At 32.5% G+C, this 13,551-nt stretch overlaps 1 protein-coding gene across 1 annotated transcript in view; it reads left to right on the plus strand.

Moving 5' to 3' along the window:
- The first annotated feature begins 4,426 nt into the window (after window positions 1–4,426).
- The window catches only part of LOC106106126 (glycerol-3-phosphate acyltransferase 1, mitochondrial), a 27,520-nt gene continuing 18,395 nt past the window's right edge, over window positions 4,427–13,551 (plus strand). Inside the window, 3 exon segments of the mRNA XM_013286665.1 lie at window positions 4,427–4,608; window positions 9,176–9,450; window positions 13,496–13,551. The exon segment at window positions 13,496–13,551 is cut by the window's right edge and continues 6 nt beyond it. Of these exon segments, the coding sequence (XP_013142119.1) occupies window positions 9,341–9,450; window positions 13,496–13,551 (166 nt within the window). The 5' untranslated portion in view covers window positions 4,427–4,608; window positions 9,176–9,340.

A 13,551-nucleotide genomic window follows, 5' to 3' on the forward strand; every position in this document is an offset into this window, starting at 1 on the left:
TAGTTATCTTCTGCTGTAAATTGATCTTTTATCGATATCCCAAAACTCAATTTTTCCATCTACGGCATATCGTTATCGAAATTCGCCTCTGCTTATCATACTTCATACTAATATTATAAATGCGAAAGTTGATGATGGTAGATGGAAATATGGATGGATGGATTTTTTTAGAGTTTCTAGCCTAAACGACTGAACGGATTTCAATGAATTTTGGCATAAATGTAGAGGATAGTCTGGAAGAACACATAGGCTACTGACATTTGTTTTTTTTAATAGTTCGCGGACGACGTACCGAGCGAAAGCTAGTAGATTACATATTTTTGTTTACAAGGAAAAACTAACATCTTAATTCTTGCTAATCTATAGTTAGGCCCTATCTAGGTATGAATATCCGTGAGCGTATCTTTTGTTTGTCACATCTACTTATGCTAATTATGTGATTATCGTGTCACCTTGGATTTTCTATATTATTTATACGTGTAATTATTATTATTTTATTGATATGTTAATTTTGATATTCGACTATCGGATCTTAAACTCTAAAATCCCAATGTCAAATACATAAAATCTGTATGGTTAAAAAGAGGATGTTTATCTGCATAAAAGGAAATATAAAAACCCTATTCCACCAGTGAAAAATCACGGCTGTTATTTCGTAAAGTAATCACGGTCTCAATAGTCTTTTTTTTAAATGCGTACAGTGAAAAAGTACACTAGTTTTGCAGGTGGTGTTGACATCCATGTTCTAAACATAATGTTGCTAACTGTAAATAAATCGATAAATAAATTCTAATGTTACGCGATAGTGTTATCTAGGAAGCTTATGTGTGACGCACTTTGTCGTATCTACCAATATCCAGGTCATTCGCGATCTAATGACCTGCGACAGATGTGATCTTCCATTACGTATAAAACGCAATACGCAAATACAGGAATTATTTTATAATCTCTATAAATTATATTAGAATTTAATTTACGGCTTAGATTCCGTATATTTAGTTAAATTTGCCCAAAAATATAGCTTAAAATCACGCTTCATACTAATATTATAAATGTGAAAGTTTAGATGGATGGATGGATGGATGTTTGTTAGAGTTTGGAGCCTTAACGGCTGAACGGATTTCGATGAAATTTGGTATAGATATAGGGGATAGTCTGGAAGAGCACATAGGCTATCCACTTTTGTTTTTTTTTTCGATTCCACGCTTACGGGGTCGCGAGCGAAAGTTAGTCTGTTAAAAAATAAAAAAAAAAAAACAGTGACATAATTAAGTACAGCATGGGCAGTCCAATTTCCGATCTTTATTTGTTACCCTTAGGTTTACCTATAGGCATCGTCAGCCCATAATCTAAGGTAGGTATGAAGACCTTAATAATGTTAGCTGCAATTAGACTCTTAAAAGAAGAAATTTTTACTTATCTCAAACTTTATTGCATATGTTTATGGACAGCGATCATTATTTAAGCTACATTAATCACTCTTATTCGTACTAAAAAAATGAATTAAAACGAACTTTTTTAGAGCGATGTATCAACAAGTTTGCAGCTATAAATGCATTTAATTAGATGAATTAAGATAGGGTGTATCCTGGAGATGTTTAACGATACGTGTACAAAAGGAAACCAGTCAGGTTACTACGGATGCCAAACTATAATTAAATTAACTAGAATAACACGCGAAACATGTTACTTTAATAACTAGATTATGTCTTGTCTGTTGCGATGGCCGTAATTTAGGTATGTTAAAAAAAAAAATTTGTCTGTGGAAAAAATTTAAATTGGGGTACGAACCCATCAGGATTTGGTGTTATGACTTCCATAAGGTACTGTTTTAAAATATTTGTTGACCATACTTCATACTAATATTATAAATGCAAAAGTTTAGATTAGATTTAGATATTTTTTAGAGTTTGTAGCCTAAACAGCGGTACGGATTTCGATTAAATTTGGTATAGATATAGAGGATAGTCTGGAAGAACACATAGGAACGCTTCTGTTTGTTTTTAATTCCACGCGGACGGAGTCGCGGGAGAAAGTTTGTATGTAAATATTATTAATATTTGGTGCTTTTAAAAGTGCATCAATATCACGTGGACTTTAATAAAAACAGCTGATAACAACGTAAATGTATAATTCCTCCCTAATGATCGCGAATTAAACGTGATTTCAAATTAAATTTATTTATGCAAACGTGATGGTAATCCTTATTTAATGGCACTCTACTCTTCTAAAATAGTACCTAACTTCAGTAGTATTCTAACAGCCTTACAAGTAAACGCGGTATAAAGTTAAACTTAGGAATAAACTGAGTATAAGCAAATATTAATACAAATACTCATGTCATTTCTAAGTTTAAATTTATACGTTCTAATGCGCATAATAGCAATCAAGATAAAAATGGGAGGTTTCGTTTAGAGATAGATTTATTCATTTACATAAAAAGAACATGATTAAATAAATTTTCGAAAAGATTATTGGGCTGGGCAGTTAGACCAAGCACAGACCGTTGCGTGACTCGTTGGTTTCCATCAATTACCACCGGTATTGGTCAATTGACGGGCTTCGGGGTTCCGATTGTGACATTCATGGACCGTCCCCGCCCTCTTGTCTGCTAATAACGACGTTTCCTGTATTGTCGCGTGTCCATTACCACTTCATCCTGAGAGATAATGAGGCTGTTTTGCAGACACGAATGCGGCCAGAGTTGGATATTGTTTACGAAAATAGTTGTAATCCAGATATGTTTGGACTTCATTGTTTGACAATTACGTAGTCTTTTATGTCTGGTATTTTTAAAGATTTTGACATGTAATAAAGAAGATAAACCATTCAGCAGGAATCAAAAATGAAATAAGAATCCCACATTAAGTTGATCCTAACCTTAACAATCTATCTTTATCGTGTAGTCAAGTGACGTAAAAAGTAGACTAAATCGATATTAAATTAGTTACAAACACTTAATTGTTGAACAAGTAAATATAAATTATTTATAACAATCACCCATACGACCTCCGGCTTCAGGCTAATTGCGAATTAAATATGTGATAACCTTGATTCGCCACCAATTAGGAAGTTTTAGAAATGTTATTTGTCTGCGTATTCAAACTCAAATTTTGTGTAATTCAACTACGAAAAGAGACTATTTCTATTCCTTTAAATTATCTTGTCAATCAATAGAATAACCTTAATCAAAATTTTGTAAATTTAAATAATATATTTTTAACAATCCAGTAGGAAATACCAGATCTGGTACCATAATTACAAGGTCGAGTTTAAAATACCACTTTAATGGTAGACGATTTATTAGATAAAACTTAAGGTAAACAAGAAATCTATCATGGCCAACTTTACGATCAGTAGATGTATTTATTTTGTAATGTATCATCTAAGACCTTGACATAGATGGACGATAGAACATAAAAAATGGTCTTTTGCAAAGTGTCCTAAGGTTATAGACACGCAGTGTACACTAATGGTCCACTCGTGGTCTCCATGCCTTCGTCGCTATGTACTGAAACAATTGTGTTTGCTTACTGTTTGTCTATAGAAGGAAATGTCAGTTCTCTGACTTTTAAAATAAGGAAACATTGTTAGTAATCAATGTAAAATTACAATCGATACCGTTCATATCCATATTAATGTACGCGTAGATCTCGTAAAGTCTATGTTATGCAGAGGGATAAAAAATCTTGAAACCTAGACACCTCAATCATAAAGCCATTAAATTGTTTCAGTGTAATATTTTATCAAATTGTGTTACCATACAAGCACTCATCAGCGACTGCAAGTTAAAACTCGCTCCCATGACCGAGCCGGTTTTTAAGTTAACGAGTGCGAAGGATCTGAACTATTATCCAGTCCTGTTTTCATAGCAGGTGTCGAGGCTAAAATAATAACTAATTAGGTTTTACTACTGGTCGCCAATTAGTTGAATGCCGACCATAACACATAATCAAGGTTTTTTTGCCAAAAATAGTATTATGTATTTTTTTTCACCTGAACAACTTTATCTGCGTCAAATTTCGAGTTCATCCGCACTTTCATTAAAATGTACAAAGTTTTCCCCTCCCCCTCCTAGATATCCCATAATAGATAGATTTCTAAACTGAGACGAATCGCTTTTTTTGGATGCTATTGCTAAGAATCTTATAAAGGAATGTCTGGCAAACAAACGATAAAAACATTGAACTTGGGATAAAATAAAATTGTGAAAAATCATCCTTATTGACATTTTTTAACATCTATTTTCCTCTTTATAAGAAGCAATAATGTTTATGGCTGTTTTGTAGATTTTTTTCAATCAAACCTTAATAATGTTTCCATAAATTATTGCTTTTAAAATTTGCATAAATTTGTCAAAACACGTCTTCCATAGAAGAAGGGAAATGTACGTCTTTAGTGATTAGTCGCGTTGGCACCTGGCTGGCGGTTTGTTTCAGTCTTGCAATAGGCGTGCGCGTGCGCAGACGTGTGACGTCACGCCAGCTGACGTTGCTCTATTATGTAAAAATTCACCTCATTTCTCTTCCTATTGTTACAAAGTGCATTTATTTCCATATAAAATATTGTGATTTATTTGATAACTTCTATGTGATCAGTGGTAATAAGGTAAAATAGTTGAAATAGTAATTTTTAATTGTGAAAATTGATTTTGTTATGTCGATTTCTCTTTCGGGCACGCGATTTGTTAGGGAATTTTAAATATATTCCGTTATCTAAAGGAATTTGCGAAATAGTATATGTTCTACATATTTTTTTTACAATCTTGTCGTTGCGGTCTGTTTGTTTGCAATGTGCGAGCAGAAATTCTTTTCATGATATGTTGTATCTTGACACTTATGTATACAATTGCATAGGCGTAATGTATGCACAGTCGAAGTATTTGACACCTGATTCCAATATTAATTATGCTATTGTATCATATATACGCGCTTCGCATATACAATTAAAGTTAAATAAGCACACATTCGGAGTAAGCAGAGGTCATAGTCAACAGGTGGAATTAATTAAAAATCTTACTTCTATGGATATTTGTTAGTACGTATCGCCAAAACTTATTTACGGAATTCGTTGAAATGTGGGACATATTTGCAACATATTCTAGAAGAGGCTAATTATTATTCTTTTTAATTTTGCGTGGATGAAATCGTGGGCGATAGCTAGTATTAAATAAATAAAAATTAAAGTTAAGATTATATTATTCATGTTAAAACATCAGACTTTATTACTTTGGCTATAATCGAAACTTCCCCCATCTAAATAGGTAAATAACAAAGTCAGTATGAGATAGAATTCAGTCATATGTGTAAATACAATTCTATTTATTTCAAAACAAATACAATTGGTATTGTTTAAACATTAGTGTTGAAACTGAACCTATCGATATCTAGGTCTCAATCACCTCATTCACCTCAACTTGCATCATAATTACGTTCCATTTGCTTAAATTCTAAAATTAACTCGGCTATATTTTAATGTTTACTGTCTAGTTATGACGTATCAGTATCAGCTTTCTTTACGTGGGCGTAGACAGTGCAAAAACACTACCGTAAAAATTGTAAACAGGATATGAAGGTGTTTTTAAAAGATTTTTACTTAGTGTTAAAGCGTAATTAACTATAGCATTTTATTCCCACCTAGATCGGATTTATTAATTTTTGTAACAGTCATGATTATGACTTAAATTAATTGCAAGTAATCGTTACTACTACAGTAAAACATCGTGATACAGACTGCAAATCGGCGAAGAAATTCGAGAGATATGTGTGAAGTCAACCAGCAGTAGACTATGGCATAGATTCCCCTAATTTTGGAGTAGGCTCCAATACACATTTCTTTTGTTTCATTCCTCTATTGGTTTTTAAAATGCTGAATAAATAAGATGATTGATTTTTAGTCAATTAAATATCATGTAGAGCCATTCAATCATTTGCCAATACTGAAGTTGTTTTACTGATGCTTTGTGTGTCTATTACTATCTATTTCCACAAATAACTTAATAGTCTATAAGCAAATCCTATAATAGATTAATTTGAAGTGATCTAAGCTAAGTATCTGATCAATTTGCAAATAAATGCTTCTGAATGTGGTTGTCAGTTTGATTATACGGCAGAGAAACTTAGCCATAAAGAACGCTATTGTTATGTTCTCATTCAATTTATCTTGACGCGTAGTGTTTGTTGGCCCTGTTCTTGTACGATAAGAGTTTCTGTTCAACAATTGTTAACAACGCATTTTAATCGCAACCAGGATTAAAGTAATGAAATTCAAAATACAACTTCTGTTATAGTAATACATGACTTAGGGTCCTTCAAGAAACGAGCCTACATTCCCTCAAAGGCTGGCAACGCATCTGTAGTTCCTCTGATATTGGGGATGTCCATAGTCTTGAACACCTCGGTATTCTCACTGCTCGTGTGCCCCTTTCATATAAAAACGTTTGGATAGACTTCTTTTACAGGGCAACTCCAAATCGATTAAACGGATCGACATAGAAAAGGAGTAGAGCTAGATTGGTCTGAAGTACTGTATAAGCTCTATAATACTTTTTACGAAGTCACACGCTAGTAATTTTATAACTTCTTGTGACACAACATAGATTAATATCCTTGACTTAAAAAACAGCGAATATTTAAATGCGTTATATTACGTTTCTTTTGCAACATATCAAGTTGTAGTCATTTTTAAACATGAGAACATTCTGACTACTTAATTAACTTCACTAACGTCGATTATTTTGGCATTTAAAAGATAATGGAACAAAGACAAATATGTTTGCGATAGAAAAAGTTTTAGCCAAGCAAATTTTCAACTGTAAAGAGGTTCTGTCTTTTAGAGCAAAAAATCATAGTTATTTAAAAAACATGCGTTAGAGGTAGAAAGGCATCTGCAATAGGCTTTTGCAATGGTGTACAGCAACTGACGACCTTAATTACTAATTGATGAGTGAGTTATATAAGTTCAGTGTGTTTATGATTTACTGTAGCAATATATTCTACGTATTTATCTACTTTTAAAAGTTCACTGCAGTAAATAGTATGCTTAGATTACCAATTGTTTATATCTACAGCAGCTTTAGTTGCTGAACCAATGGCCTGTTCACACTGTGTTATACCACGTCCAAACAGAACAAGTGTGGAGTGGAAGCAATTCTTCTTTTCGTCTGTTCAGTGATTTATCAATTTGTACTCTTCATTCCCCTCTCACGTAATTGTAATAAGGAAAAGATGGGAACCTTTTCACCTTCTTAATCTCTTCTCACCTTTTGTTTATCAAAGATGTTTTATTGTGCGTGTTAGTGATCATATGTTAGTTATTAAAATGGCGATTATTACAAGATAACTCTTATGTTCTTCGGGTCAAGTGTTATGTTCCGATCCCAATCCACAATCAACTGCGTGATATAAATGTATTATCTATATACATGACACATTGACTTGTTTTAAATGAACAGCCAATGTTAACGTAGAACTCTACTGCCAAAACTTGTACTAACTACTAACGTATTGACATCCCTTTCATTGTCTTTGACAAAACAGAGACTTCAATAAGTATTCCTAGAAGTGTTAGCCCAGTGGAATTGAACGGTTAGGGAGTACTAGTCACCCATGGCCCCAGTGACACCGATCTATTATTGTTCACTCGACCCGATCTGTCCATTGTTCGTTTGTGGCGTATTAGCTTTTATCAACTCCTTACAAGTTTCAACGGCTATTCCTAGTAAGCCAGTAGAGTCTACTATTGCCAGATAATTAAAGTTCAATGTAAAGTTATTCTTTTTCGGATAGATAGTCGTAATAGCTAGAGATCCCATAACTTTTCGGGATTCTATCACTAGTCCATAAATCTTAGCTTCTATATAGGGATTCACTCATTGTTCAGGTTTTACAATAACATCCATCCGACTTACTTCTTTGGCGTCTTAAAAACAATAGAAACCCAATTTTAGGTAGACTTAGCTTCTTAATTTGTAAGTTATGACGCATAAGTAATTAATAAATAATAAGATTATTGTTGCCGTGTGGAGTTTGTTATTGCGTCTTACTTATTAATACCTTTATCATGTTCTATGATATATTCTTTACTGTTCGATTCACAGATAAAATAAATAACGCTAGTTTCCATATTAGACATTGTTTTAAAATTAGTTGTAATTATCGACTCATTTTTACCTAAAGTGTATGATTTTGATGTGTCTTCTCGTGACAAAGGTGTAGTTTAGCTGTGAAATAACTTTGTACTAGTATATTGAAGTATTCTTTTAGCGTTACATATTTACATGATTGTTTTCATGTTTGAATGTTTTGTTTACAGACAAAAAGTAAACAATACATTCGAACAATGGTGGTTTATGAATGAAGACAAGATTCTCAAGCGGTTAATATTAAACCATGTTGCATTTGATCGGAAAAAATATGTGGTATCTCAGACGTGGTAAATTGAGGTAATTCCTATAGTGTTCTTCATCATCTCCCCTGCCTGATTCTACTCTCGTAGGGTCGGCGCATCTTTTCGTCCTCCAAATAACTCTATCATCCGTCATCTCAGTCATTACTCCCTTATTGATCATGTCACCTATCACGCAATCCACCTCTATCGTATAGTGTTTTTGATAAAAGAAATTCAGTTGAAAAATTAATAAAACTAAAATCCCGATTGGCTAAAGCCTAACGTAGTCTGCGGAATTACTATGCGAATTATGTATCGACCTCTTAGATTAAGACATTTAAAATATTTCCTCAACACTGAATACATTACACTACGCTCGGGCGGTGAAGTCACGTATAGAAAAAAACGTATAAACATTTCCCTCTTGTCAGTTGGAAAGAAGCATTATTTTTAATCAACAGTCTTTGTCTGCCTACTGCTTAACATAGTGTCCTCCAACAATTTGGAAAAAACTGACTTTGTGCCCTAAAAGATGTTGGTTGCTACTTTATCTCGGAACCAGTTAGATTAATCTTTGTATAATTCCATGATCGTTGTATTTATAACGTTGTTGCATGTGCTATCAGCCAGCAATGGGGTCGTGTTAATTATTGTTTTCACTATGATATCGATGATTTAATGACCAGAGTTATCTGTCACGCGTGTATTCTACTGTTAGCATGTGCTGACATGTGCCACTGATGCCAACGGCTTTGTTAGATTGATATACTATATCGGACAATTGTAGCATACTCGGCTCGACAGTGGTCGCGTCGAGTCGTCTTTGAGATATCGACATAACAATCGATTTTATTTTAAATTGAAAGTGATTCAAGTGATCAAAATTGAACGGTTAAGTTTATTTAATAATTGGACGGTCGGTGATGTAGTGACTGTTAGTAACTGGTCAGATATGGATACGATGATCAGTGTGTGGACTGTAGTAGAACATGTGAGAGTGGCCAGTGGAGCTGCGGAGCTGGCCATTTTCACCGCCATCCTGTACTGGTTCTTCACATCGAGGTTTGTTTTTAATTTTTTTTAAATGTCTATTGAACTATTTTGTCTGTATACTTTTTGCTTCTTGATAATATAACGTAGAAACGAGTTTTGGGATTACGGAATTTTAAAGTATTTCCGGATAAAAGTTTTATATTAGTGTTTATTGTAAGTGAAGAAAATATTCAGAATGCTTTGAACAATTTCTAATTTTGCGTTTGATATTTCTTTCTTCCGAATATGTATTTTAAGCCTCTTGCGCTTTTTTTTAATAAATTCATAACGTGTAATAAATTTAATTTAATACTGGTTATAAATTGAAGGATTTTATTTGTAAAAATATTGAAAATATATCAATAATAAATCATTGAATTTAAATTTATTAGTATTTCTTCTTGTTTCCTCATCTCTTGACCTTTCCGCATTATTTTAATATTTGATCATAAAATTCGGATATGCTTCCGCTGTTGTTTGATTTTTCGCATTCATTCGTGTTTCTTGTAAATATGTACGTAATGACTGCAATTTGTAATTTAATATCTTTGAATCTTACAAGGCCAATGTCAAATGTATAACTATGTTTGTTTTTCTTTATCACAATAATGCCAATATCTTTTGTATTAGTGTATACTAGCTGTTGCCTAGACTTCGTCCGCGAGATAAAGATATAGCCTATGTTACTCACAGATGAATTACCTTTCTAATGGTGAAAGAATTTTTAAAATCGCCCCAGTAGTTTTTGAGTTATTCCAATACATACAAAAATACAAATCTTTGTAATATCAGTGTAGATTATTCGCTCGTTAAGTCGACTACATTTTTCAAAGATCTTTTTAAATAATATTATGAACTTCTTTAACATTAACCGTGTGAAAACGCCTTCATCCTTATGCGCAATTTTAATAAAAAGAGGTACAAAGTTCGCACGTGATTATATAAAAATATTTCTGCTTCGATTTACATTGCTGTTGTATCTATAAAAACACCATTTTCATCCCTTTCGTTCCCTCTCCCGTAATAGAGATGACAATATCTTTTAAGACTGAATTTTATTGTTCCTTTCACATAAGCTGTCTAGTCTCTAAATTGCGTCGTATGACTATCCATACTTAAGGACTGTTTAAATGACCATTAAGAGAGATTTAGGCAGTTAGTTCTCAATTAGACTTTATCATCATTAACATCATCTGGCTTTATCTGCTCACTGGTAGATACCCGTTGTCATTTAAATTCATTTACCTTACCTCCAGTATTACGCAGTATTAACTCTGATTGTTGTATTAATTCATTCATGTATTTTAAAATAATTATAACTAATATTATTAGCTGTAACTCGCGACTTCGCCCGCGGGAAATAAAAAAAAATATCCAATGTTACTTATAGATAAATTACCTTTTTAACGATGAAAGAAATTTTAAAATAGGCCCAGTAGGTTTTGTGTTAATACAATACAAACAAAAATAAAAATCTTTCTTCTTTATAATATTAGTTATATAGATAAAGAGGAAAGATTTGTACTTTTGTATGTATTGAAAAACTCGAAAACAACTTGACCGAGTTCAAAAATTTACGTTATCAGTGAGTAATATATGCTATATTTTTTTTATTTTACGCGGACGAAGTCGCAAGCTACAGCATCAGCTATATGCATCTCCCCATCTTCACAGTGTAATAATAAGAATGTATATCAGGACAATTAAACACTTTTCATTTGTGTGATTCATTCTGATGTAACAAGGTTTGTTTTTGGTTGCTCCCCCCACTTCCATTTCCCCCACTATCCCCAACGTGTTAAGTAAAACAATGAGTAATGTACGCATTGAGAATTTGATCAATTACCACATCTGAATTGTTATAGGAATTTTTTCTAACAGTATCTTTCGATTGCAATGAAATTAGTATTACAATATTGTCATCTCGCTCATTCTTATTGAAATAAATAAAGACAACAATAATCTATACTAATATTATAAATAAACACTCACTAATTCGTGGCGTAGGGTGTCAGCAATCACAGCATATTTTTGAATAATTATTTCTTTAATAAAAATCCCTACACTTACAAAACGCTTTAGGCTATATATTGTCACGCCATTAATCTTTCGTGGTAAATAAATTGGAAAAAACTTCATGTGGGAAAGGGACCATAAACTATAAGCTACCAATATTAAGGAAGCAAGGTTATTATGGCAACGGTAATTTTGACATTTGCAATTGAGGATTCGACAAATTTAAACAATAAAATAAAGTTTTTATAATTACATACGGGTGAAGCCGCACTGAAACAGCTAGTTGTATACAATCGTTACGGCAGTGGAATTTCACTTTTAGAAATGTAAAAGTCGTTAATCAGATTTTTGAAAAATGTATTTCTTAGTGTTTCTAGTATTATCAACGTATTCAATTTCACGAAATGAAAAAGGCAATAATTCTCTCGGTTTTATGTTGTTAAACCTTGAAGTTTAAAAATAATCGATAAATAGCAACGAAAATGTGTAAATTCTTTAACTTTGCATTACAAGTTAAATTTATTAATACGAATTTGTAGAGTTAAAAATTGTTACCCCAGTCGCTAGTTAGCATGTCCATTTTTACTTAAAACAAACGGTTTTTTTTTCCAGACAGCAATTTAGTGTTTAAGAATCTGTTTTATAATGTCGAAGTCTAGGTCTACCTTTACCGGTGTACCCCTCCACATTCATAACTAACGTCCGTCTTGTTACATGCGATTCATCCCTTCTTTGTTGAAAAACATGTATTATCAATACTATGTCATGTGCTTTACTGTTTACATTTAGCTTTTTAATGGTGAAAGAAGTCTTCAAATCGTTCCAATAGTTTTGAGTTATTTCAATACATATAAAAATACAAATCTTTCCCTTTTTATAATATTAGTATAGATATAGTTGTAGAGTATATTTATAGTTATTGACCACGTAATAACTGAGGAAAACAGACTTTGTCTTCTTTAGGAGTTAAGTAAAATACTTCGATACAAACGAATGTACACAATTTTAACACGCGTATATCTTAGAAACATGTATTTTCCAGTTAACATTGCTAGATAAATAAATTGTATGTTAACATAGTGTACGGATATTTGTGTATAATAAATATTGGTTAAGTAACTCTTGTAATATTAGTTGTATTTTTTAGGCACGGTTCAACTAAGACGATTGCGTTGACAATGTAAAAATGAAAAAATAATTATTAAACCAAAAAGATTGTACAAAAACAAACAACTTTTACAATACCTTAAAAATTATACAAAACGGGAAATTAAAAAAAAAGTTGTTATTTTAAGTTATTCTAGTTAATCTGGTGATGGACACACTAGGCAATGTCTGTATCGTGATGTGCCAAATGAGTTGATTATTTAATTACAAATTATTACTGTTTATCATTATCACGCTATGGTATTATGACCCCAAGTGTTAATAAAATTATACAGAGTAATGTCAATTGAGTGAGTAAACTGGAATTGACCAGTAATAATATCGAGTAATTAAATGAAAATAAACAAAACTCTTTTTTTTTATTGAGCAGATTTTTCACAAACGGTAATGAGTGAGATGTCATTCCTATCATCTAGCTGTTCGCGTGCGGATTCATCCGCGTGAAATTGTAAAAATTTTATTTTATTATTTACATTTGTCAAATTATCAATAGCAAATGTTAAAATGACATGACATGACTAACCTTAGCAATCATTCTTTCTTGATGTTGGCAGCAACTTATGGTCTCTTTCCCACATTACGGTTTTTATCCAAAATATTTACCACCTAAGTTTAATGTCGTGAAAATATATAGCCTAAAGCATGACGTAAGTGTAGGGGTTTTTATTAAAAAAAAAAGTATTATTCAAAAATATGCTGTAATTGCTGACATCTTAGGCAACAAAGAAATGTGTGTTTACGCTTTATTATAATAATTATGGATATAGATAGTATAGATGAAAATAGAGCGAATTTTATTCAGTTTCATCTTAACACTGCGACGAAGACCTATAGCCGGGTACAGTCGGTGCATTTGTCGGTGATCTAATATGATTTATTGTTTGTTTTGCAGCCGCGTCGCGGACATGCTGGAAGTTGTGGGCGAGCGGGTAGGCGGCTGGTGTGGCC

The sequence above is a fragment of the Papilio polytes genome, unplaced genomic scaffold (genome assembly GCF_000836215.1).
Source record: "Papilio polytes unplaced genomic scaffold, Ppol_1.0 DF822400.1, whole genome shotgun sequence".
NCBI lineage: Eukaryota > Metazoa > Arthropoda > Insecta > Lepidoptera > Papilionidae > Papilio > Papilio polytes.